The 27,605-nt window shown below is 40.8% G+C and overlaps 2 protein-coding genes across 5 annotated transcripts; both read right to left on the bottom strand.

Moving 5' to 3' along the window:
* Nucleotides 1–2,785: 2,785 nt before the first annotated feature.
* LOC140996810 (lysosomal membrane ascorbate-dependent ferrireductase CYB561A3-like) lies at nt 2,786–7,289 on the bottom strand. 3 transcript variants are annotated; one of them, XM_073467304.1, is made up of 7 exons: nt 7,242–7,289; nt 6,409–6,553; nt 5,476–5,680; nt 4,317–4,525; nt 4,026–4,180; nt 3,151–3,313; nt 2,786–3,060 (listed from the first exon to the last, which is right to left on the bottom strand). In XM_073467304.1, exons 2-7 carry the CDS (start codon nt 6,544–6,546, stop codon nt 3,034–3,036), a joined length of 897 nt encoding a protein of 298 aa, XP_073323405.1. In that variant the 5' UTR covers nt 6,547–6,553; nt 7,242–7,289; the 3' UTR covers nt 2,786–3,033. The 3 variants fall into 3 exon arrangements, with proteins under 3 accessions (XP_073323405.1, XP_073323406.1, XP_073323407.1); XM_073467305.1 differs by lacking the exon at nt 7,242–7,289 and adding an exon at nt 6,694–6,779; XM_073467306.1 differs by lacking the exon at nt 7,242–7,289 and having other exon boundaries at nt 6,283–6,439.
* Nucleotides 7,290–16,023: 8,734 nt separating this feature from the next.
* LOC140996799 (tumor necrosis factor receptor superfamily member 10B-like) lies at nt 16,024–24,756 on the bottom strand. Of its 2 annotated transcripts, none has more exons than XM_073467290.1 (10): nt 24,642–24,756; nt 22,171–22,327; nt 21,857–21,985; nt 21,615–21,726; nt 21,336–21,427; nt 21,103–21,198; nt 19,654–19,694; nt 19,454–19,543; nt 18,140–18,170; nt 16,024–17,985 (listed from the first exon to the last, which is right to left on the bottom strand). In XM_073467290.1, exons 1-10 carry the CDS (start codon nt 24,663–24,665, stop codon nt 17,696–17,698), a joined length of 1,062 nt encoding a protein of 353 aa, XP_073323391.1. In that variant the 5' UTR covers nt 24,666–24,756; the 3' UTR covers nt 16,024–17,695. The 2 variants fall into 2 exon arrangements, with proteins under 2 accessions (XP_073323391.1, XP_073323390.1); XM_073467289.1 differs by having other exon boundaries at nt 19,283–19,543; nt 24,642–24,733.
* Between the last annotated feature and the right edge of the window lie 2,849 nt (nt 24,757–27,605).

The raw sequence follows: 27,605 nt of genomic DNA, 5'->3' as shown, positions 1-27,605 counted from the left end.
TAACACATTCTGATTATTCTTTGTTGGATTTTCAAGTGCTTCTGGCTGAAAGATGATAATTAAACTAATGGAGTTTGTTCTTATTTTAGCTTCTGCCTCATTTTAGAAATTAGAGGCACAGAGCTCAGCTGTAAGAACGGGCGTGCAGTTTAATGATTACTTCCTACTGAATAATATTTATGGCATAATACATGACTAACATTAATAACAACTAAAAAAACACTTTAACTATCAATTGATAAACACTGTTCTCTCTCTGTCTGTTATGTCATATCTCTGCAGGTTACATCACACATGATCATTTTCCTATATTTGTCCTCAACGATATTTGTTAAAGTACATGGAGGTGACTTCAACCCGTCACCATGGGTAAGAGTATTTCTGCTCCCCATTTGACTCTCATTGGTAGCAAATTTTGTACGTGACTTACAGCATGATGTTACAGTACAGCACAAGTATCCTTAATGTGAACTCTTCACCGGACTGACCTCGACTCTGCTGCCACCTTGTGTTTAACAGGACAAGACATTTCTTTTCTTCAACAATGTGGCAAACAACGTATAACAATTTCCAGCAGATGTTCTATTTAATGTGATAATTATGTGTAAGGTGAGACTTTAGTGACTCTGCGATGTAGCTTTGACAGTGTGTTGTTATTCTGTTAACAGGATGACACATCAAGCCGTGACTGATCAGGATCAACGTTGCATGAATTCAATTCATCTTTTCATCTTTCATGTCTGCATAGCTACGTATTTTACAGGGGGTTTTTCTGATCAAGAGGAACATGTAACACAAATCTGCATCGCACCTACGCCAGATTTCCCATTACACAGCCGTTATAATCAGAATCTCCTGCAAAATAAAGGACAAGTTGTGGTTTTACAGAGGAAGCTGCTCGTCTAAACTGGCTGTCAGGCAATACTACAATCACAACAAGTTTTCAGGAAGCCACTGCACCTGGTTGAGAGACAGAGCACGTAACCCTATTGTCAGTTGGTCCAACATCATATCTATGTATAGATATCTCAGTGTCAGCGTGACATCTGATGTGTTTCAGTGGTTGCACTCAAACAATCGTACGTTGTGCCCTGTGGTGAACACATTCATTGCAGACTTCCCCTCTGGGGGTTTTTTGCACTTCTGTCTTTTTGAGGTTTTGGTAAACAAAGTATCACAGCAGTGATTTGTTATCAAGGTCAGCTGTTACTGCAGACTCTGGACAGCATGTGTGTGGTGGACCAGAGAACCTAAAAAAGAAAGAAGGTTCATTACTGAATCTTGCTTTGGGGGCCGGGCTGCAGTGACAGTTGTATTGAAGTCAATGGGACATGCATGGAGAGACACACTAAAACCAGACATATCTACGTGGTTTGACTTCTGATGAAGAGAGGCCTCCAGAAAAAGAAAGACCACACTTGAGAGAGTAGGTCAAGATTCGTTGATGTAATGACTCTTCCTCTCTTTTTTAGTTTCCTTGTGGTGGACCAGGAAATGTCCTGGAAGAGAATCAAACCTCAGGTTACCTTGTCCTTGTTCTGTCGTTACGTTTGACTATACAGCTTGAGTCCGTCTCACGATGAGGGGAACACTGACAGGAGTTTTGAGAGGATGATATCAGCTGTACATGAGTCTCAACACTAGTCTGCCTCATATATGAAAATCCTTGTTGGCTTTCATGATATTTGTGGGAAGCAGATGAACGCTGTTTCCGTGGTTTTCTGGGAAGTCCTAAACATTGCATGCTTCAGGCAGATGGCCCCAAATCTGATGAAAGGCATTTGAACAAACTCCTTTAAGTGGGCTTCATATGGTTTATTGATCTCAGTGCATGAAACACCTTAGAGAATGAAAGAAGGTGGTATTTGCCTGCAGCTGTTCGCTTTTCATGGGACAATGTGATGAATACAGAATCAAGAGGGATAAGAACATTTACATTTCCAGATTGGTGTAAGACAAAAAACATTTATTTTATATTATTTATAACTTCTAGGTGCTGTATTGTAGGCAACTGGACTTTGCCTTTCACCTCTCATCAAAAGAGGCTTCTTCAGTTCTAACTACCTGGAGGGGAGCTGCAGGCTTTTAAACTCTGTGTGGGAGGAGTGTCCTTACAGAGTCGTTAAGGACACGTGAGCTCTGAGTTTTAGAGTCGTTAGGGCCACTTGTGGGTTGTTGACCCGACCGGCCTTCACGTGGGTTGTTAGGGCTAGGTGAGCCCAGGTGTGAATGGTTGTTAAGCTGTCTGGGGCGGGAACTCAGTTTTTATGCATGCCTTAATACATGTGTGGAGGGTGTGTTTACTTCATAATGCCTACATGTTAGGTGATTATGTACTGTGTATAAATGTATTATGTATTGTAAGTTCATGATGTTTTTATGCATTACGCCATTCTCCTACTCACTTGTTCACAAGGACTGCACGAGAAAATATTTTATCAGAATGAATCTGTTTTTCTTTCACTTTGAGTTCAATGATTCTGTAAAAGTCACATACTAAATGACAATAATGACACAAGAAGTCATTTGTGAACTTCCTTCAAACTGAAAAGTAATATAACCACATTAAACTCTGAGATGATAAAGCGGCGTTAAAGCAATCTTCATATTTGTTCCAGCTATTGACAAACTGTGCTTCCAAAAGTCCTTTTGGGAACAGCCGGGCCAGTAAATCCGACAGTATACTGTTACAAACTTTAATACCTTTGCCCAGTTAGAGCCTTACTGCATGATGTAAAAGCTACAGTGCATCATTACACAGTGTTAGAGAGGAAAGTGTCACAGCTTTGATCAAACATATTTTTTTTATTCTTTGGCAACAAAAGCTTTCTTAAATATAATTTCAAATAAATATTTACATCCACAACAGACATAGATAATCTCACTGTACAGACAGCTGCTTGTACATTCAAAAACAAAGCTTTTAACTTTAACTAATCTTTTTAAATTTTAAAAGGCCACTTGTAATCTGTGATGATTGAGCTGATTTTGCATGGACGGGTGTGATGCAGTGAGCATTTTTTCAAATTTCCTTCACTCATTTTCTTCTTGAAGCAACGGCTGTGGGAGAGAGGAGATAAGGATGGTTGTGAAATACTTGATTAAAATAAATCCTATCAAATCCACATCAACTGCACTGATAATTCTCACCGCGTAAGCCATATCCTCAGGCCTGGAGTCTGGTCGCTGCCATTCGTGGTTGGACAAAATCTTCAGGACAACCAAGCCGAAAGCTACGATCAAAACTCCTGATGAATTTCCTAACACAGCCTCAGATGGGAGGTTAGAATAACTTGCATTGTTTTTTCCGTTGCTGTGGAAAAACACATTATGAAGGGAAATGTTATCAGTTTATCTTTAAAGTAACAATCTCCAAGATTTTATTTAAATAAATAACTGCCAAATCACAATGGTGACAGAGCCTATTGACCACTGACGAATGTATTGCAACATTTATATATCTGCAGTATCTGCAGTGACATGCTGTATTAAGTTATTGCTCATGCAAACCAAACATTTCCTCCTTTTACATTAGAAGCATTTCACTGGCGAAACACAAGTTGACTTTATTATTAAGAAATGCAGAGTGTTTGTCACTTAACCACTCTCATTAATCAAAAATGCTTCAACAAAACAAGACAACTGTCATTTTGCAGCATTTGTTGGCAGCGGATCAGTTTGAAATGTTGCAGGAAGTAATGGAACAAGAAGGAGCCTCAGTGAGCAGTTAGATGAAGAGCTGCAGGCGACAGGCTGCACATCTCCAGCTTCTCAGTAAAGTAAGCAGCTCCTGACACTGTGCTCTGCTGTTTGCAGATTCATGCTGTGTGCTGCATAAAACCAGATTACAGTTGCTCACAGGGTGACCGGAAAAAGGGCCAATTATTGCCTGGCTTCTTTATGAAAATGTTTTGTTTGGCTGCCCCCAGAATACCACCTGTAACTACAGGTGTCACCAAGTCAACCATGACTGGAATATTAATAAAATAAAATAAAATAAACAGTAACAGAAATGTGGTACTCACAGAACGAAGAAGAGTTTCTCGTTGATTCCAGAGATGCAGGCGACAATGCTGAGCATCAGTATGATGCTTCCAAACCACACATGTACTGGTTTCAGGAGTTTACGTAGTGCGATGGGGGAGCAGGGCAGGAGGAAGCCAGCCATACCAAACACCCACTGGGTGGACGTTCACAGATACAAGGAACACAGAAGCAAATAACCAATGCTCAATTGTGTCTCAGAATGAGATAACAAGAAAAACTCCATGCCCACCTTATGGGACTTGACTTATAAAGTGTGTAAAGTTGTATACCTGTGTGGCGAAAAGAGCTGTGGCAACGATTCCAATCCAGCTGTGCAAGGAGTACATGTTGGGAATGCCTTTGGTGTTGTGAAAGTCAAACACAGCACAAAGTCCCACGATTGACAGGACCAAGGCGAGGAGCATCAGTGCAGCGTGCACAAGCTTCCAGGGGAGTTTATTATGACCCCAGGTCAGAGGAATGCGGTACACCACAGCTCCTGCAGGGGGAGGCAATAACAGAAAAGATGCTTAATTTATTTTAAAGTGCATCAATTTATCAATGTGTACACAGTAGTTGTGTACAGTCTTCTGTGGGTTTGGAGGGCACTGAGAAAATAACTCAAAAAGAGTCATCATCTGCTCGTGGCAGGATATTTGAGCTACTGCATTCATATTTGAGACTGCACAGATCACAATACCTTTTCTATCAGGAAACCACTAAAGGATTCCCAAACAGTGCGCCATGACAGGGAGAGCCCTGTGTTTATACAGTAATGAAGGTGATTAGCCATGACTGTCACACACCACTCTGTAACGTATGATCTGGCACTGGACAGGGCACATTTCAATGCAATCTGGCCGCGCTGCTGGGTTTAACAAAACAGAACCCACTGTGTAATCTTGTTCACATAGAGCAGCAAGTAACCCACAATCAGTTCTCTGTAAAGAGGAAGTACTGACAGGTGCTGATTCTGAGGACAAACAGGATGGACATCTACGGTATCTGAAACATGACGCATCATTCACAACATGTTGAATGAAACCCCACAAAGTCAGTAGTAGTAGTAGTACGCCCATACATGTTTTCTTTTGAGTGAGTCAGCAGCTGAGCTTGTTTCAGGTTTAAATATCATTCATCATATGGATCAAATTGTTTATCCAGCTGTAATATTATTTCCCCTTAAGGCACCTCCGTTCATCTGATCAGATTTGACTTTACATCAGAAACAGACTACAATCACTGTGGTGTGGCACTTAAAACAAAACAGTCACTGGGGACGTTACCTCACGTTAATGCTGCTGAGATGATGCATTAAATTATACGTTAGGTCTGTACAAACCCTGTGAAGTGTAATTACCTTATTACAGTCTGACTGTCATGAGGAAGAACAGAAGTGAAAAAACAGAAGTGAAACTCTGCATGATCCAAATTTGAAAAGGCTCTCACCGTTGCCGTACAGCACAACCAGACCCGTTACCATCAGGACGGGGTGCCAGTTGAACTGCTGAGCCGTGCCGTTCCAGGCGAAACCGCCGCGCCACTGGCTGTTCCACACACACACGCACACCACGCAGGCCAGGCCCAGGCACAAGCACAGCGCGTAGCATATGTAGAAGCACACGATGGACCTCATCCTGGAGAGATCTGACGTCTAAACCAATCAAAAGAACAAAAATTCATAATTTGCTTAGGTGATTTGAAGGCTGAAGGATGTCCAAAAATGGAGATCAAGATGAGGATACCTTAAAAACATTTTTTTTTAGACATGTGGGTCACATACAGTCATTGTTTCAACAACATTTCAAAGACTCTACTAAACTAAACATTTGAACATAATGACTGAAATGCTGCTGCTCCACTTCAGGCCAGTTTTAAAGGAGCACTATGAAGTTTTGAAGAAGAAATTTAAATCTGAGGAAAAATATCATCATTGAATTACTTTTTATGCCTAAACAAACCAAATAAACAAGCTCTCTTTGTTTTCATGACCAAATAAACAAACTGACAACACAATTTCATACTGTTTTACTTCGTTTATATTTGGCGGACCCTGCCACCTTTAAATAATGCAACCAATTTGAAAAACTGTGAAAACATTAGAAGCATATGAAAGCAAAGCTAAATCACATCTTGTCCTTTGAAAAACTACTACATTGCAGAAGTGGTCGAATCATTTTCACGCCTTCTAACCTTTAATCACCACTTTTTTATTTAGGCATCGCACCAAAACGCACCATAATAATCACGCCTTACCTTGTCCTCAGCTGCCCCAACACTGGCAACACTTCCTACTCTACAATACTCAAGTTAAGCCCACATCATGTAGGAGTTATTGCTTCATCTCATGACTTCCCTGGTCAATCTTTGACAGATACTCACAGTGCTACCTGCTCTCACTTCGTGTTTCTGTGGCTCAGCTGCAGTCTCACTTCCACATTCAGCTGTGTGGAGGTGGCTGAGGGGGAAGCAGTGAGAGGTGGAGGAACAGCTGGGAGGTGGAGGGCCAGCCTGCTGCATCTGCTGCCTATAAATACGATGAAAAGTGGGAGTGGGACACGTTCATCAGTTCTGGTGTTGAGTAATTGGGGTCCAACCAGACAAACACAAACAGCAACATTAACAGAACAATATCAGACATCAGACCAACTCAAAACTTGTGCTTACTTTAAGTGTGATAAAGTGACCTAGTTAATGTCATAAACCGTGAGGTGAAAAAGGTGATTGCTTTGAGGCAAAGGGGACTCGTCCCGTGACTGCAGACCTCAGTGGGCAGGGTCCATCTTCAGCCCTACGTTCATGCAAATGACGCAGTTAGCTAGCTGTTTAACATTTTAATATTACCTGGCGATTAATTCCTACATTGCAAACACTTTAAGTAACGTACGCCGAATTAAAGAGTGAAATATACAGACTCCTTAAATAACTTTTTCTGCGGCGGCAGGTGCGTTTCTTCCTCTTTCTACGCAGGGCAAAATTAAAGCCGGTAAAATTGTCCTGAGTTACGTAGTTGCTGCTAGCCGCTGCTAGCCGCTGCTAGCGTACACACAAAAAACTTTAGCGTTAGACAGTTTCACGCGTTCAAAAGCCGTATAGTTGTGTATCTCACGCACAAACACACAAACATTTGTGAAGATGACTGACGACAACCAAACTGTCAAGAATAAAAGCTGTTTTACAGGTTAAACACCTTCAATTCAGGAAGAGATATTTACCTAACCCATTTCCGTGTTGACAGCGCAAGGCCTTGTGGGAAATGTTGTTTTTACTCGTCAGCACTATACCTGGCAGCACCAGAGAAGGAGAGGGGGAGGAAATGACTTAAAACAGTAAAACTGTTTATTCTCATTAACTTTTCTCCATATAAGACTAAATAAGGAACAATAAGTGTATTTTTAAAAGGATCAAGTCATTTTATGTATAAAATTGTCAAATATCATTCTCTTAAAGGTGCATTATGTAGTTTTTCGGGGAAGATTTTCATTGACTGATTTTAAGCTCATTGTGTGAAATTACTTTCCACAGATTTTTATGTTTAATATGAATCGCCATATTAAAAATAATACATATAATTACCTGATTTTTAAGGTACATCTTTAAAGGTGCACTTAAAGATCTTTCTCCTCTGATTAAAATGTCTTCCTCAAAACCACTGAGTGCAGCTTTAGGTTATTTTTACCTGAAATCAATTGTTACTTTGAGTCTCTTAAACTTGTAACAAAAAATAAATGCACTAAAGCTAAAATCTATTTTCTTTTTTGTCTTTTTTTGTGTGTGTTTCTGGTTTTCTGAGCTGGTATGACTAATCATCTGCACATTTATATTCTAAATAAAGGTTTAAAATGACTTTGGCAGCGCTCCACATTGTAACATCAACACTCGAATCACGAATCTACAACTCTACAATTGAATTAAATAATTCCAAGTCGTGCGCTGTGTAATACAATGCTTTGCCCTCGGTTCTTGTGATGCTATTTTTCCTTCAGCTCTCAACCGTCAGCCTCATAATAAAATAAGATGATTAAACTTTATTGATCAACTAGGAGAAATAAGGTCGTTGCAGCACTTTGAAGCGATGAGACTCAGCAGGGGGAAAAAGCACACACATGCAATATTAAAACAAACAATAAAACGAGGGGAAATAATTAAATAATGCAGCAATAAAGTTATAAACTGTATGGCCAATAAACAAGTCTGGTGTTGTATAAACATATGAATTACTAATACTCATGAAATTACTCGACTGCTTTGCCTCACAGGCTCTGAGGATGGCTGTGACACTGTGTGAAGATGCAGGAGGAGGGCTGTGGCTGCATGTCGGCTGACCTGTACAGATCTGTTGTGTCTCAGCTCCACCTGGAGGCAGTTTTAGTCAGTATCTTATTTGCTCTTTCGGGTAGTAGTCTGCTTCAGTGTCTCCTAAACAGCCCCAAGCTATAATAGACTTGTCTGCTGAATTGTTTTTGGTCATAGAAATTACTACATTGTTACAAACACAATGCAAGAAAAACTAATACCAGAGGAAAAATACAATTATGGAGGTTTTTAAATTACAATGGCAAACTTGAATGGCGAAATGTGGGAAACTGCCCTCCCTCACAATGTTAAAGAAAGTAAGAAAACATTCTTGGATCCTGCTTGATCCGCGCCAAAAGTTAAAGGGCTCTATTCTGGGCTGAGACTCATCCTCCATCCAAGTTTCGAGGAAATCCGTTCAGTAATTTTTGTGTAATCCTGCTGACAAACCAACAAACAGACACGAGTAACAACTTATCAATTGCAGATTTTTTTCTCCCTTCCACATTTTTTATTTGCATTAAAGCCGATTTATTTTGTGCACTGTATGATTTTGTTTAATTTGCTTGTGTACACAGTCAGTCAGTCAGATTAACCTCCTCAGGTGCCAACAGCAAGAAATAAACCATGGCCCTCTGTTGACCCCCCCTGTTTCTCCTACTGTAATCACTTAGTGGTCACTTGATTAAGCACAAAATTATTCAGTAAAATGGACCATGTAAGAAAGAATAAATACCTTAAAAGTAGCTTTTAACGTCCGCCCCCTCCTTCAAGAAGAGCCCTCAAGATTATGTAAATCGTGGTGTGTTATTGTGGCCCATATCAGTTCAATTACAACTGAGTTTTAGCTGTACGCACTGTGTAACAAAACCACTAACGTACTGACCACAAACCAGACTAAACCTGAAGCCTTCAGGCTCACTGAGGGTGTCAGGCTCCAGGGTGGTTTCCCCACTTTGCTCAGTTTGTGCACTTACCGTATATGCATGTAGATAACACAGTAAATGTACTTAAATTCTAATCAAATCACAATTTTAATTAGCTTTAACATTATTTTAATAGTCACTAATGATACTCTCATGTGATTCTATAGTTAAGATCATTCTTTAGACTTTAGCTGGTCTTTCATTTAATCAATTAAACAGATAAAAACAAAGAAATATCACAGATTAAGGAATATATACAATATCACAGGACTACATCGTCAATCAACAATGTCAAATGCACCAGGTATGCTTACAAGATAATTCCTGATAATCTGCTGCACGCATGACTTCTTCACAGTAATAAAACAATGCACACATCATGCACTATGCTAGGTTTGGGCTGCACATACTCATATTTCAGGGTTGTCATGATGTGCCTACTCCACAATAGATCTAACTACATTTTGCAAAAGTGTGTGGGGGGGTGGGGTGGGGTGGGGGGTGGGGGGTGTGGTGGGGGGGGAGCAATGCCCGTAAATGTTTTGACGATCTAACCACAATTTCACTTTCTGCAAGTGCCATGCTTCGTTATAAACCACATTTCAGTTTCAGGCTGAATGGTTTGGCGGGTTGACTTTCTGTAATACAACAGTTCTTGGAAAATAAAAATAAATCGAATCTTTCCTTGAATCTTATATTCTCTGAATCTGATTGTATCGAGGACTTCATCTGAGGGAAGGTGCATCAATACATCCCCCAAACAGAAAACCTGAGCCTCTGTCCTCGAGCGCTGTTCTCTAAAAACAGACTAGAATCGAGCTGTCAGTGGGTGCAAGTCCCTGCCTTATGTTATCAAAGTCTCTCAGATCCTCTGAGACTCCTTGAAGTGATGTTTTCAAATGCCTCTCCGAGTCCCCCCCTCGGTGTGTCCATCCCCAGCAGCACATGTTGGGGGATGAGGATGCTTGAGTCGAGTGGGCAGAGTTGACTGTGTGACACAGACAGCTCCAGGCCTTTTGTTAGGGGGACATCTAAGTTAATGTGCTGTCTTTCCTTTAGTCCTTTTGGATTGTGGCACAGCACAGACTTTGTCTCATCCTCACAGTCCTGCAGAGCTTTCTGCAGAGATGCAGACCTTAATTACAAGCTTGTGTCAAGTCTCCAGTGTCCAGAATGCGTTTCAACAACTCATATGAGTTTTTAGGAGTCACAAAAAATGGAGAAGACCGAGAGTTTACAACCATGTTAGCAGCTCTCTGAGGTAAATGCTAATACCAGTATGCTCACAATGTTAACATGCTGATGTTGAGCAGGTTATGTTTTCTATATTCACCACAGTTAAAGGTCTTATTTGTGAAAAAAATGATTTTTGAGTCTAAATACTGACGCTTTGGGATTGTAGGACGGGTCGGCCACCATCTACCTCCTGAGCTACAGCCACCCAAGATCCACCAGTGACAGATCTAGATCATCATACCTTTTGGCCCCCATGGATCATCGCTCTCTTCTGTTTTACGATCTCCTTATATCTTTCTCTAGTTTTTTCACATTTTTGCTAATTATCTCGTGTTGCCTGCCCACTTTTCCACCGTACCATGGTAGAGTGGAGGTCGTGTGACTCGGGCACCATGCACTCGGCGATGCCTGGGACTGCTCAGTCATCCTCCTGGATCCAGACTCTTCACATATATTTTATATAGTTTACTTGTATCAGACATTCTGTCAATGAAATTTGTGAACTGTGATGTTGCTGTTCTGTACATGCAACATCTACTGCATGTCTGTCTGTCCTGGGAGAGGGATCCTCCTCTGTGGCTCTTCCTGAAGGTTTTTTTTTTCAATATGGCAAGTTTTTCCTCACTCGAATCGAGGGTCTCAGGACAGAGGATGCCGTTCGCTGTCCAGATTTCATGACAGAATATTAGTGAGGATTAAATGGAAACCAAGTGACTGTTTTTACATGGATGCATTGATTAGCTGGATGTTTAAAAGATTCGTGCAGAGCTACAGCAGGCAGGTGGACGCTGACGAAATTCTTTCATTTTCTGTCATCACTTGGGTTTCCTGAACTGATTCATGCTCAGATGTCTTTTATAATTTACAAATATTCACACTCAGATTCAGTTTTTTTTGTTGTTGTCCGTGAATGCACAGTGTGTTACCCGTCTAACCATCTGATGTGCACACCAGCAGACTTCTGGGAAGAATCTGATTTTTGCAGCGGGCCAGCTCAGCGTTCACAGCCCTCACACACAAAGTGTAGAAAATATGATCCCAGCTGGGAGTCCCGACTGAAACTGACATTTTGGGTTATTATGCTGCAGAATAAGTGGAATTAATGTTTCTGCCCTGAAGCAAATTGAAGAGTTGGGACTGAAATCTGTGATGTCGCACTGATATACAGCGAGGAGCCTCTCTGTTGGCAGCGAATAGACGACTGACTTTGTGAATCAGAAATGACCCCCCTCTTATTCTGAAAAAAAAAAAAAAGTCATCTTGAATTCTGTCACAGTGACCTTTTCTACCTTTTACAATTTATTCTCTGCAGAGTTGTACATCAGTATAACAAATTCAGATTAAGGAACAGGGCACATCTCCACTCGTTTTCCTGCATAGGACATCGTATATTTTACTCTCCTCTATAGCTTCATATTTTACAGGCTGAAATCTACTTCTATTGTCCTTGAAGTCCCACAGAGTCGCCCCGAAGGCCTGAAAAAGTCAGACTGAATGCCTTTTTTATTCCCTCCTCAACACTGATTAACAGAGCTCTTGGTATGAAGACTAGCAAGCCCGTTTTATTTCCTTCATACTTGGCCTGAATAGAGCGATCATCATAGCCGTCATCAAAATCAGGACCCATTCACTCAAAAATTGCACATAAGAAGTACTCAGCACCCGCTTGGAACAGCACTTACATGGCTATGAGGGGGAATTGTGTAAGACAGTTTTGGGAGGAAATCTCATTTATTATTCTTGCATGAATGTAGGTACAACGGCCGTAACAATTTCAAATCAAATCGATGCTAACTGAACACTATTACAGGTATTGTGGTGCGACAGTAAGAGCCAAACCTTTGAGTGCTTTTGTCGAAGTAAAACCAATGGTGATATTGCCGCTGGATGGCGGTTCTATCCCAGAGGCCTTTTGGTTCACGATCACAGACGCGAGAGAGAGAGAGAGGTTTTGGGTCTCTGCCCTCAGCTCCATGAAGTCCTTGGCAGCTGTGGAGAGCCAATGGAGCTGTTATCACAGAATGGGAATGAATTCTCTGGAGTGGCAGCTGGGCTTCTTGAGGTCTTCCCAATAATCACAGGAAACTGCAGTCGAATTGCTAAAATTGGGGAAAAAAAGAGGCTAAAGGACTCAAACGTGTTTCAGGGAATGAGAGTCAGACTCCTTAAAATCACATTTTAAAGGTGTATTAATTGATTAGGGGCGACATTGATATATTAAATCCTAAAGTTGATAAAGTGGCTTTATTTTATTTATGCATTAACTGATACAGAGTCATGTTTCCGATCAATTAAACTCCAATATTCACTTTGCTTTGAGTTCTGTTTCTGCTCCACATCCACTCCTGAGGGAAATATCTGTCTCTAAACGCTGCACTATGTTCACCAGTTAGCCACTAGTACTGCCTGTCCGCCATGAAGTACTGGTACAATCCCAGGTCGACAAATATCAACTCGTCACACTCCCTTGGTGTCTCGAACAGACGAACGAGTTAACCTTTAGCATCTGCAAAAAGGTCTGGGTTGTGTTTGGTTAAAAGGTTTGGTTATCTTAAAGGTCCTATTTGTAAGAAAAACTGATTTGGGTTTCCCAACTCATCAAAAGCTGAAGTTTAAGGATGGTATGTTGGGACGGTTCCACCCCACATCAAGACTCAAAAATCAGCTCTCCTTATAACAGGACCTTCAAGGCAGCAAAGCTACATGGTTACACATACGTCGACTTCATAATGTCAAAACTGCTACTGATTCACATTCTGTTGATAACTGTGACTCATTTCATTCCTTTGCTGCACTGACATGATCCAGTGTCTCTACCTGAATAGAAATATGTCTATGAAAACACGCCAGAATCAAAGTGTGACTCAGTCCTCATTCACAGTCACGGGTTTTCTTCCGCAGTTGATTTTCATGTGCAAGACCGAACCTGCCAGGTCAGCTGGTGCTTCATCCCTCTCATGTTTACACCTGATGCTCTGCAGCCAGCATCCACATCTTATTTCCATTTGTTGGAATGGCAGAGGTCTGTGTTCTCTAAATGGGGTCCGGCTGTAGAGCTGACTCACCAATGAGGGAGGCTGATAGGAAGACGCTGAAAATACATCTGTGAATTTATACTGGGTGATATGTACATTGATCAGTTTTCTTTAGATACACATTTATTTTCTCCTTGAAAAATGCTACATGACAAAGGCAGAGCTCTTTTTCAGTGCTCGGTGATTTCAGTGGTCAAGCGTCTTTTGTATTTCATGTAACAAAGTACAACACGGCCGCTGAGCAGCCGCGCTCTCAGATCTTTAATGGATATGTACCTTCAAATCACCTTTTTTCCTGAGTGGTAATTTGGCCGGTGCGCTAGACGGCTGCGACAGAATGAATGTTTGATAATGGTCTCAGCAAGCATTAGTTTGATGCATGAGAGTCAGAAAACTGATTGGTTACAGCAGAGGTATCATTTAGCCGAATGTTCCTGCGACACCTCTATTAAATGCTCTGGCTCCGGGTACACACACACCGTAGGGCTGGAATCTGAATTTACGGACACAGTTATCCCATCAACATTCATAATGGTAATGTAAGCCAAAGACACTTGTCATGAGTGTAAATGAACGACTAACGCAGCGTGTAATACAACCTGCTGAATGACGAAGAAGAAAATGAGGCAGCAAACTGCAGAAATTATTGGCAAGTGAAGGAACGTCTGATTAGCTCATGAAGACGGATTCATGCGCAGATGCAGAATTTGTTTGTGCATTTAAAGGTGCGATGTGTTTACATTTTAGCTATAAAATAAAATAACCCAAATAATCACCAGAACATGAAGAAATAACAGTTTTGACATTATGCCGTTTATGTATCGCCTTGCAGAGATATCTGCTTAAGTTAGCATGCTAACCAGCTAGCCCAGACTCCGGTCCTAGCGCTGTGGACACCCACTCTTCCCCAGTGCTCCGAGCTCCCTGTCCACACCACTAACTGCACGACTTACTGAGCTAATTAGCTAACAGCAGCTACAGTGAGCAGCAGTAAGTGGTAACTGTGTGATATGTGCCGCCCCCACCCCCCACCCTACTGAGTGAAAGAGTCAGAGAAAAATGACGTTAAAGTTTTGGCCAATCCCTTAAAACCTTCTGGATGAGCTCACACACAGCAGAGAAAGACGCATCCACCCATCAACCTTGGCCAACTGCAGCAAGTGCCAAAGTCCAGGAGCTCAGCAGGGCGTTACATTTCCTCTGCTGAGTCACTGTCGCAGCATGTAGCAGCTGGGTGATGCGAGGTGCACAGTACTGAACAGAGGTGTGTTTTTGTTTTGACAGGACCATCAGCAGCATTCCTCAGGGACGTACACAGATGATTTTAAAAGGGGCTGCTGCTTTAACTTGACAAAATGGTGACTTCTGCCAGTTAACTGCCTGTTGACTTTAATTCATTATTTAATTAGTCTGAAAAGTGTCCCGTTAGACCGAACGCACATTTGTCTGACAGCCTGTTATTCCACAAACACTTTATACTTCTACTCCACGAGGCGACATCATGGAGTTTGAGTCCACTACATTTATTTGACCACATTAATTACAAGTCAGATTACTAATGTAACATATAAATCAACCAATACATTATAATATATTATATGAATTAAAGGTGCATTATGTAGTTTTGGGGAAGAAATGTTAATCAGAAGAGAAAGATCTTCATTTACCTATTTTTTATGACTAAATAAACAAACTCTCTTTGTTTTCGTGACTGAATAAACAAACACAACTTCATACTGTTTTACTTTGTTTATATGTGGTGGACCCTGCCACCTTTCTAGCTTCAAACAGTGTTCTGGGAGCTTATTTTCCTCTGAGAACAGCTTGTTTATTCACTTATGGAAAAGATAAATATTCTGGGTTTGTATTATTACCTCATTAATATTGCAAATATTAAAATTCTGAGTTTGAATTTCTTCTTCAAAACTACACAGTGCTGCTTTAAAACACACACTATTATATAAAATACTGAAATGGGACATCCTGCATAATGATCACTTTTACTTTTGGCACCTTTAGGTATATTTGCATGCAGTTGGCAGGAGTTGAATGCATTTTCCATTACACAACCAAAACAGGAAGAGGCTTATTCTCCTGGTCACAACACTGCAATAGAAAAAGAAGCCTGCTGATGGAGGAGGCAAAGAGGGTGAAGGAAAGTGATCGAAACTGAGGTGAAGCAAGAGTGAACAGACGGGCATTCACTCGATCAGCATGTAACAAAACCTGCCTACTTATTAATACAACCAGGTGTTTAACGCTGCAGCCGTGTTGTTAATTACCACAGTGAAACACAAGGAGGGGGAATTTGAAGCATAGTTTGTTTTTGAGCGAACGTTGGAAATGTTGAGGTGCGGCCAGTCATCCAGCTAGCACACGTGCTCAACCCAATGTAGTGTACAGTATGAAATTACTATGTGTGAACAGAAATCTCTACCCAAACCTGAGTAAAAAATGTTTTACTTACAACATGTCATATCAGTCAAAACAAACAAGAGAAAGGATGGAAGTGTTTAGTCTTTTATTTTTCTTTACATATTGCAATCAAGACATTTTCTTTGTACTCCAACTTGAACTCAGAAATCAAATTGTTAAATCTATGAAGTTGTAATTGTTCTGTAAAAAAAAAGAAAACTTTCTATTCTGTAAAATAAAACCATAAAATGGATGCGACAGAAACTACAGGAACTGAAAGCGAGACAGAGAAGCAACAGACGTAACAGCCATTATGTAACATTTCCATTCACCTCTTATAAAAAAAGGCAGACAAGGCACTTTGATGGCCCTCAGTAATGTAGAAAATTACTCAGGGTAAGTAATGTAACTATTGGCCAGAAGCACAACACACACTGGAGATAAGAAACATGAATTCATTGTGATCAGGCAGCTGAACCACGATCAAGACAAACGCTGTCAATCACAAGTATACAACACAGTCAGGCAGAGAAAACACTTTAAATAAAAAATTAAATATCACTACTCCATCATAATAACTTCATATACTTGTACAATCCCATTTGATCTCTGGGCATTTTGTTTAATGTTTCACATGTTCTGTTCCTCAGTCAGTGCGACCAGTAAAAAAAACATTCATTCCAGCGTACAGGAGCTAGTTAGATACCCCTGAATAAATAAAACACATCTTAAGCGACAAAACAATCATCAGTAAGGTCTGATGAACACCACAGTCACTGTCTTTGGATGTGGGCTTGTTTTACTCGTCAGTAAAAAGACGTCTTTGAACGTTTAAGTCGCGAGACAGCACCAACAACACTTTTGGTAATGAAATTCTTCACCAATCACTCCATGTAGGACTGAACAGGATAAATAAAAAAATGCATTCAAGCTGTCGAGATCTAAACAGGCATGTAATTAAGCAAGATTTTACTAAACAACACTGTACATTTCCTCATCACAGCTGTGCAAGTACAGTAAAACATGCACTTTGAAAGTGTTTTTTTTTTGTTTGTTTTTCACCAAAAGCACGCTATGGGCAGTCCTTGTGTATTTCTACTTGGTCCAACATTCTTGGACAAGGAAGACGAAGCTACAAGGACCTGGCACCATAAAGGTATATCCATGAGACTACAGTCAGTACTCATGACCTTTCTTTTGTGAGTTTTTTTTTTATGCAGTAGCCTTGCGAGTTGCTCATCCGAACAGAATTGGACGATATAAAAGCTCGCTCCAGCAAGGACTTAACACCAAACTCATGAGACTACAGTACTCTTTTTTTTTTTTTTTTGAGAACTTTCTTTTTTTGTAGGCTTGCGAGTTGTTAATCCGACCAGCATTGGACGTTATAAAAACTCCATGAAGGACTGGACACCAGAAGGTATATCCATGACCATGAGACTACACTAACTCCCGCCCTCTCTTTTTTATTTTTTGAGAGCTTTTTTTTGTGGCAGGCAGCCTTCTGAGTTGCTAATCCGACCAGTAGTGGACGATATAAAAGCTAACTCCATCGTGGTCTTCACACCGTAAGAGATATTCATGAGACTATGTACTCATGCCTTCTCTGTTAAAATGTATACCAAGGAACAACTATGAGCAGTAGCCTTCCGATAGCGATGCTAGTCCAACCGGTACCGGATGGTGCAGAAGCATACAGCAACAAGTACGTCACACCATTAATGGTATTCTCAAGACTTTACATTTTCGATTCACCTCTCGTTAATCTTCGCACAAGTAATGAGCGTAGTGAATAGCTTTTTCCTTGACTTTCTCAGCTGTTCCCCTCTGATTCAAATCAAGTAACACTTTGAGCAGGTCATTTAAGCTGGCGTCTCTGCCCTCTTTCTCCACCCAAATATTCAGCAAGTCATGAATCTTATCCTCGTAGAGGAGGTCATCTTTGCTTTTGATCACGTTGTCGTTTATCCCGAGGTTACGGAAGAATCTCTTGTGGTAGTTAAAGTCGATGTCTTCAAAATACTCGAAGCATTTCCTCAGAGATTCTTCCCCTGCGAACAAAAGATAAAGACCTTCATTCAGACAAACCCAAGCTCACCCAGGTGTTTTATCAACACTCTAGTAATAACATTTATTGTTATTATTATGAACTTTTAGAACTTGTACTAACATCTGAGAGAAGGAATGAAAATGAAAACACTTTACCGTTCACAGGAACAAGCTTGGGAAAAGCTTCCTAAATGACAAAACAGAGAAACAATCATTAATATCCAAAAAAGGTCTGAAATCCTTAACGAGTCATAAACTGCCGCGCCTGTGAATACATCTCATCTCTTCTTCAGTTACTTGCTGATCAGCTCCTCCTTGCCAAACAGATTTCTAAAAATTGCAAAGATGTATTTCAGGTTTGAATGGAATGAATGCAGGCTGATATGGAAAGTTTGTTAATCTTTAAACATGTGCAATAAGGAAACGTGACTCATCAACTTCAGCTTCCATCAGTGTCAACACAAGTCTGAACAAAACAATTACAGTTGGCCGGCAAATGTGTCACTACGCAGACGACGTCACGTGTTCACCATGTAAATGTGAAGTAAATCAACTGTGAGTCACTGGGATTGATTAATTTAGAGCAATTATCAGGAACCTTAAATAAGATTAGAGTGAATAAAGTAATTATCATAATGATGTTGGAAAAAATAATTTGTGAAATTTACACAGTGTGTTTCAGTCACTTCTACGTTTAAGGTCATCTCATAGACAACTTGTGCATTATTCATCATTCCCACAGTAATCATGTAATGATGAACTGCAATATCAGAAGGTAAACAATATTAGTTATGAGATTAAAGTCAGTTTTGAGCGGGGCTTGTTTCATCCTCATGCAATGAAGAAAAATGCCTTTGTATAAAGCCTTGAAGGGCAACATGCCACCATATATCAGCTCTTTATTAAACTGGTTCAACACACTCTAGCGATCGAATAATGTTCGACGTTCCCCGGGTAAACACTACATTTGGGGGAACTGTTTTCAGTTTCAGTGCTCCATACATGTTACAACGTGTTTAAGACTTTGATTTCAAACTACTCAGCATTTGAATGTAACTGTAAATAACTACGTGCTGTTTTAACAAGTCAGCTGTACAGTTTTCATGCACTCTGTCATGTAAGAGTCAAAGTGGGTGAACTGGAGGAGGAAGCCAGATCAGAGAAACCCGACAGCTGAACGCATCTGCTGTTAAAGTAGCAAAGCGTTAATTAATTCATTGAGATAGATGAGCAGTAAAGCGGGTGAGAAGGACAGAAGCAGGGATGGAAGCAGGGGTTAAAATGAGCTGGCAGTCTCACCCTCTCGTCGGGCTGCGGGGGGACGATGTGCCTGGCTTGGGGGGGAGATGCGGGGGCGGCGTACAAGGGCAGGCCGGTTAGACTGTGCTGGGAGTTACTGGCTGAGCTGTTGAGGCTTTCGAACAGCACTTTGCGCTCGTCCTCGATACAAGCGGAGGGTTTGGCTCTCACCAGTGTCCGGGGCAGCATCAGGCTCGAGCAGCTGAGACTTTGGGGTTCTCCGTTCCTCCCCTCCTCAGTGGAGCAGTTGTCATTGTAATGCTGGAGAGGATGAGGGACATGTTCAAATAGACATCCTTTGTCCTTCTGAAGAAAGAGTCATTCTAAAACTTCTTTATTTTATTATGTCTTTGGTACATTAGGAGACTCACCTGTCCAGCTTTCAGGCCGCCAGGTAGATTTCTCTGAGAATCTGAAGACAGAATGTGAGGAGAGGATTATGCAACTTTAAGAAAAGTCCCCAAAAGTCCACAAGCAGCTGTCTGACAAACTAACGAGACTTGAATTTAATTTAATTTGGTGAATCAACAAAGGGCTGCCGCTCTCTTTGGGTTCGAGCCTTCATTGCAGAGCAGGGTACTTTCACAGGTCAGCTCTGAAACCCGACTGCTACGGTGCCAGTTTGTTCTGGATCGGGTGGAGTTTACCAACAGCGAGGTAAACAGCAGAGAATCGAGAGGTATTTCACTGTTATTGCCAAAAGCAGTCCAGTGAACAATGACTACACACCTACAGGCTGCGATACTGACGTCAAACCTACTACACCCAATTCCAACATCATCATCAGGAAGTGCATCTGCCACGGCATCTGCACGATCAATGTCATACCTGCCATTTAATGTTCCTGTTAAGCAGGTTTCTGCGCTCGTACTGCTACAACAACATGCATCATTGTTGGCAGAGGCTGTGTGAAGCAGAGCCCATGTGTGACAAAGATGCAGAGCTGTGTCATCACTGTTGATCTCTTCTCATTACTAAAAAACATCAAGTAAACAACTTGTTGCTGTGAATCAAATAACTACAGTCTTACTAATGAAACAAATCTCAACTGTGGCTAATGAAGGACGTGTGTTGCGTTTTTAGCTAAACCCCGCTAACCCTGTTAGGGTTCCTCATGAGAACACAGTGGTCAAGCATCTGGTTGATGAGATCGGGCCGTATGTTTTTAATGAGCCTTACATGTGCAATGGTAACCACTTGAAACAATGGCCTGATCAGTCAATAAGACATCTTTCACGTAAAAAATACCAAACATTCTTAATTGAAAGGATTTGCTGGATTTGATTAAAAGGTCATGAAAACAATCATTAGTTGCTGTCCAAGAGCTTATTTATTTAACGGCCTTGTGCCCTGCAGTTTGGTTTTCCCAAGAATCACACACTTTTTATGAGAATGGGATTAAAATGTACAAAGTTATGACACAGCAGAAATGTTTGAGTGTGTCCAGAAGTTTCTTTGTGGTGTCAACTGAACAGCTGTTATTAATGGATGCATCAGTACCAAGAAGGGTGGACCGGCATTATCCCAGCGTCAAGTCATAATCTGCACTCGGGCGAGAATATGATCAGACGTCAACGATCACGTACGCTATAATTTCCCTTTTCTAAAATCAGATTCTGTGCCAGGTCTTAATTTCCTGACTGCACCCGTCAGTGTCTTCTTCTTAAAGATACAAACAGTAGCATCTCAAAATGAGTATTTAATAATGTTTTTAAAACCCTGAAACGTTTAGTCACGTCTCCTCACGTCTCCTCATATGCATGTCATCGTTATCAAAACTTGTAAATGAAGATTGGTTTTATTTTTAGATTTCCACCTACCTGTTGATCGACGTCTCCTCAGCCACAATAATGTTACCACGATTGCCACGGCAACAACCAGTAAAACAATCAAAGTCACAATCCATGGGACCTTTGCTGGTGAAACACAAAAAGATAATTAACCACCGTTAGCACAATATGGTCATAATAAGGAAGGATGTACAGTCTCAGTGAATCCCCCTGAGATCTTTTTAAAAAAAGAAAATGAGTGATGGGCGTGAGGGGGCGTCTACCTGAGGAGGAGCCGGGGTTTGGGTGGATCTTCTTGCACTCTGTGTTGGCAGTAGGGGTGCAGTTCCTCACCGTCACTTCATCTTTTGCACACCTAGTTCAGAGGCAGGCAAAAAAGATGGATCAAAAACACGAAGGACTTTAAAAAAAATGAGCGATGCCGTCTTGAGAACATACTTCAATGGAGAAATTAGTGAAATAAAAGAGGATCATTCTCCCACCACTCACGTTGAATGAACCAGGCATCAGGTGTGTGGTCCGTTTGGTTTGCACAGACTCACCTTGAACACAACTTGCACACTTCACACGCTTCGTCGGGAGCACAAAATCTTCCCGGTTTGCACTGACATTCGGCATCCTGACTGTGAATACACGCCCTTACAATTTCCTGATCTGAGAAAGCGACATGAAAAAGACCTTGTTAAGTCAGAGTTTATGCTCAGAGCACTTTGAAAAGGTTGAATATTGATTTTTCCTCCACGGTCATTTCAATCGATCGCCTACGACCGTCAAGCCAAATTACCTTCACGACACGTTGTGCAGCGTATGCACCACTTCAGACTGTTGCTGTGCACGGTGTATGTCCCGTCGTCGCACTCCACACACTCCCCCTTCTGTCTCGCTGTGGTGCAGGGAGACACCAAGCGTGTACCTAAAACAAACAAGCACACCTTCTTAATTGAGTTTTCAACTGGACCTGTCACTTTTGGCTAAATAATAACCGCTCACGATCAGGCTCGACCTGCTTCATAGCTCTGCTGATGGATTTCTGATCTGAGCCGGTGACAGAACTTAAGTCTCAGTGGAGTAAATCAAGTCTGGTTCCATGTGGCTTACCAGCTGGACAGTTTAGGCAGCAGATGTTGCCGTGCGGGTACTCCAGGTTCTCCATGCAGTGGACGTCTCGCTGTGTCCTGCTCCCTCCCACGTCGAGGCCTGGCAGCAGCAGCAGAACCCCCAAGGGTTTGGAAAGCATGACCAATAGAAAAAAAATCTTTGGGAGAGAAATACAACAGCAATTAAAATAAAATATATATATTTTTGTTACTGAGAGCTGCTTTTCAATTTGTGGATTGACAAAAAAATAAATCAGCAACAATTAAAATAATAGATACTTTTAAAGCAAAAATGAGGAAATTAGAGGGAATCTTTTTTAAAAAGGACTGGACACATTTAGATATGTCCGCCTCTGTTTTGGTAAATTAAAATGGGCAGTTTTATCCATTTTATTGACATTATTAAATCATAACAAATCATTAAAGAATCTGACATTTAATGGACCAAATGATCAAAAGGGGCAGTGTGTAGTTTAGGAGCGGAAAGTGAAACTTATTTGTTCCATAAGTGAATAAACAAGCTGTTCTCAGAGGAAAATAAGGTCCCAGAACACTGCTTGAAGCTAGAAAGGTGGCAGGGTCCGCCACATATAAACAAAGTACAACTGTGTTGTCCTTTAAGGTCAGTTTGTTTACTCAGTTTGACTAATCAATACTGAAATAATCATTAGTCACAGGCAGTCCTAATTTGCTATAATCAAGTAATGACATACATGTTCTTGTTTCACCTTCTCAAATGTGGTCAGATTATTAGATTATAATTAACTGAACATCTTTGGACTGTTGGTAGGAAGAAGAAGTCAACATGGACTTTGAGGGATTGTGATGAAGATGTTATAAAATAATATAACTTCACTTCCTTTTTACATTAATAATCATTTGATTTATGAAAACTTAAGGAACAATACAGCCGACAGGCATTTATGGTTTGATATTGGAGCCCTTCAATCATCCGTGTTAATGTAGAGTATTTTATAGCCCAGTCTTTTTATGGCCGTCTACATTCCTCTGTGAACGCGTCAGGTCCGCTCACAGGAAACTAGTTGTTTGCTAAGGAATAGTTATCAGAAGGTTTTTTATACCACAGTCAAATAAAACACTGAGTCATTATTCTCTTTAAGCTTCCTTGTTCTACAGATAATATTCAAGATGATGCAACACTTCACTCCGTCCCTCCCAATCATGCCACAGGCTGATAAACTGAGCAGGTGGATACGATGGAGAAGGGGAATTTCCTATAGATGCTCTTACTCAATCTGCAGAGCAGGAAAACAGCCTGATGGAGGTGGTGCTGCAGAGCCGAGTGATGCAAGAGCAGCCGTCCTAAACTTACAGGTCCTACAAGAACTTATACTGACTCAAGTCGGCTAAACACAAACAGGATGTGTCCAAGTACAGTCAAAACCTGGTCAGGTTGACACAATAACCTAATAAGGCAATCAGGCGTACCAGATTTCCCTCCACACCCATTATTTCACAATACCTGCTGCCCTACCTTTCTAGAAAAATCACATGCCTGGGCATCGCCCCAGCAAGCACAAACACATGTGTCATTTACCGCCTTCATTTCTATATTATAATGGAATGCTTAAAACTCATTTAAGGTTATTAAAAAATAGAGTAAGTCTGATAGACCCTATCTGGCATACAGGGGAAAAAAACATACATCACTCCATTCAAAAAACGTTGGATGGAAGCTTGTTTAACGACGCAGGAAAACACAAGACATTTTAATTACAATATATACACATGTTCTGAGTCTTCGGGAGCCAGCCTTTAAATCGGCGTGTGTATAATCCACAAAATGGCACTTCATTTAGATAAGATTCAAACTTTTTTGGGCAGTTCCCGACTCGCCGGGTGTGTAGTTTACAGGACACATAACTGTGTTTACCAAGCAAATCTGAACAAAGTAAAGCAGCCGTATTGAGGAGAGATTACTAGTAATTATAAAAATATGATTTCCCCAGAATTTCATATACATGTTCCTGTGGCAATTTACAAGAGCACTTTAAATCGACACATTTCTGAACAGATATTCGCGCAACACAGGAGGAAGACACCCGGTTTAGAGCGAGAGGAGTTTGAATGAAGTTTTGAAGAGTCGATGAGGAATTTCACACCACACACACACACACACACACACACACACACACACACACACACACAGAAATGTGACATTTCACGAAGAGGCTTGTGTGAACACCAACCAGAAAACACCAGACCCGATTTCATTTCCCTTGAATTAAACCTTCTGATTAACTTGATTATATTCGGCAGCATGTGTCCGTGATTAACACTCCGATACTCAGAGAACAGCTGACTCTGAGACGGGCCTGCTCGTGAGAAAACACTTTTCGGATGCGGTTAACAGAAATGACTCAACACGAGTTTAATGAATTGTTTTCTCACTTTGAGGAAACGCCGTCCCGTCCCAGCAGCAGAGACTAACTTTAGAAAAAAGACGCTCACCTCATGGCGTTTGGACTCTCTCATGCTGTCATGTGTAAAAAAGTCCAGAATCCAGACTTCACCTGGTTCCTTCCACACCTGAAGTCTGGAGCGCGTCTGCCTCAAAGTTCAGCTCAGGTGTGACGTCTTTCGCTTAATGACGATGACGTTTCAGGATGGGCGGGGCCACAGCGTGTCTCCCACAGCTACAGTCCATCCCACAGTCATGAGGCCAACGCAGAGGAGGCTGCACATGAACCGAGGAAACACACATCACTGATGGAGGAAGTGTCACACTGCAGAGTGAAGACAGGGCTCCTGCATGCCACGTACAGCCCAGGTCTGACTAATGCATCAGGAGTATTTACTCTACTCAGAATCAGTTATATTATTTTATCTGTGACATGTGTCTTGATTTCGGTTCCCCAAAGATAATGCAACACATTTAATCTGACTTTTATTGCACATCCATGCACATATGCACCCATATCCCAACATAACTAACTCATTTTGTGTAGTGTACTTTAGCTCTGTATTGTATTTATGACACTAATGGATTATTATTATTATTGATGCATTCAAATGCCATCAGTATTTTTAAGAGGCACTATGTAGTTTTTTTTTAGAAGAAGAAATTCAAACTCGGATTTTGAATATATACAATATTAATGAGGTTATAATACAAACTAAGAAATCTATATCTTTCCCATAACTGTTTCTGAATAAACAAGCTGTTCTCAGAGGAAAATAAGCTCCTCTTACAGGAGAGTCTGTTTATTTGGTTAGTTTCAGAACAAAAAGAATATTTTTCTTCTGATTAAAATTTCTCCCCCAAAACTACAGACCTGCACCTTTAAGTTAAAGTACCAATACGGAAATATTTATTTTTCCCATAAGTGAATAAACAAGCTGTTCTCAGAGGAAAATAAGGTCCCAGAACACTGTTTGAAGCTAGAAAGGTGGCAGGGTCCGCCACATGTAAACAAAGTAAAACAGCATAAACTGTGTTGTCTGCTCCTTTAAGTAAAAGTACCAATACAACAGTAAAGATAGGTCTCCTCTTTATTCTTTCAGTGTATTTACTTTAGCAATATACTTTATATTAGTGAATTATTATTATAATTGATACATTCAAATGTAATCAGTATTTTAAAGGTGCACTGTGTAGTTTTGGGGAAGAAAGTGACTACGAGGAGAGTAAAGATCTTTGCTTGAGCGTGTCAACGGCATGATTTTATATGTGATATATGTGATGGGACCCGAGCACAGGCATTAATAATAACTATATAAAAATAGCAGTCTGTTCGCTGATTACAGGTCATTTCTAATCATCAGAGGAATCACAAGACTGTTTCTTAAACACTTAAAAGTTCCTCGTCGTCACTTTAATCAGAAGAGAAAGATCTTCAATGACTGATATTTTTTATGTTTTTACAATCTAAATAAACAAACTGATATTAAAGAAAAAAATCTCAAACACCGACACATTGTGAGCAGTCACCATGACTGTTATAACAGTGACAGACCAGCTGGTCGCTGCGCTGTGCAGGAGAACTGATCTAAATGCTGTTTATTCAGACTGCCATGGTTGTCATTTACCTCCAGGCCATTGTGCAGAGCAATACACCCACAACCTGCACAGACAGGAAGCTAAAACAACAACAGATACGTCATTACTGCTGAAATGCAAATTCAGTAAGTAGGCTGCACCTGACTTCTGTGTCAGCCTCTACTGTGCAGACAACTTGGTTTTCCTAGTAATCGCATGACTTCAGATATAATAATTATGTCATATAGCAAAAGTGACCTGTTTTTTTTATTAAAGGGGCATTATGTAGTTTTGGAGAAGAGATTAAAACACAGAACTTTAATATTTACTGTATTAATGAGCTAATAATACAAACTTAGAATATGTTTTTTTGTTTTCCATAACTAAAATAAGGTCCTAGTGTCTCGTAAGTTGAAATGATGGTCCTGGAGCAACACTAATTATGTTTCATGAACATTCAAATCAAATCAACTTTATTTATAAAGCCCAAAATCACAATCACATGGCCTCAGTGGGCTTTACAAACTGTACGAACGACATCCTCTGTCCTGAGACCCTTGATTCGAGTGAGGAAAAACTTGCCATGTTGAAGAAAAAAACCTTTTAACAGGGGGAAAACAGGATGGAAGAAACCTCAGGACGAGCCACAGAGGAGGGATCCCTCTCCCAGGACGGACAGACATCCAGTAGATGTTGCATGTGCAGAACAGAACAACAACATCACAGTTTACAACACAGTGATGTCAGATAAACCAGTGTGTTATAGAGGAAACACAGTGTATGGATAGACGACCATTCACACACATATTTTTAGACATACTGACCTTTTTATTTTTTTGCATTTCGGTTCAGTCTCGACAGCCATTCATCGTTTAAAACAACATGTCAACAGTTCACACAGCCTTTTACATTTCTCACAGCTGGAGACACAATGTGTAGGAGGTGATTACATCTGAAAAGATCTGATTAAGATCTGAAGCAGCGGTTCCACCTCTCCACCGCTGAATGAAGTCTTCTCCTTGACCCCGGTTTCATTTACCGATGTAAAATATGTAAATAAAAACCTCTTCTGCTCATTGTATGTCACCTTGGATATATAAAAGCATGAGTGCTTTCAGGCTGAATGGGGCGATGGCATCACTAGCAACTGTTAACACAAAGTGAATAACAGTTCAGAGTAGGTCCTCTCCGCTGTTAGGCCCTGCAGGATAATGAGGGGGGGGGGGGGGGGACAGATAATTGTGCAAAGCCTCTCATCACAAACTGCATGAAATCAACCACCATCACGTTTTTTTTAGCAAACCTCACTCTGCTTTGTCTGCCAGTTTGAATTATCTAATGAGCAGTTGTCTGCAGCACACAGATACGCAGCCCGACGGGAAGGAGTGGGTTTATGTGTCGATGCCGGCTGGAGAACGAGACGTGATGGGGTTGAA

Source organism: Pagrus major, chromosome 5, assembly GCF_040436345.1.
Source record: "Pagrus major chromosome 5, Pma_NU_1.0".
NCBI classification, from domain to species: Eukaryota; Metazoa; Chordata; class Actinopteri; order Spariformes; family Sparidae; genus Pagrus; species Pagrus major.
Note: the sequence above shows the minus strand (reverse complement) of the source record. Positions and strands in the feature narration are given on the sequence as shown.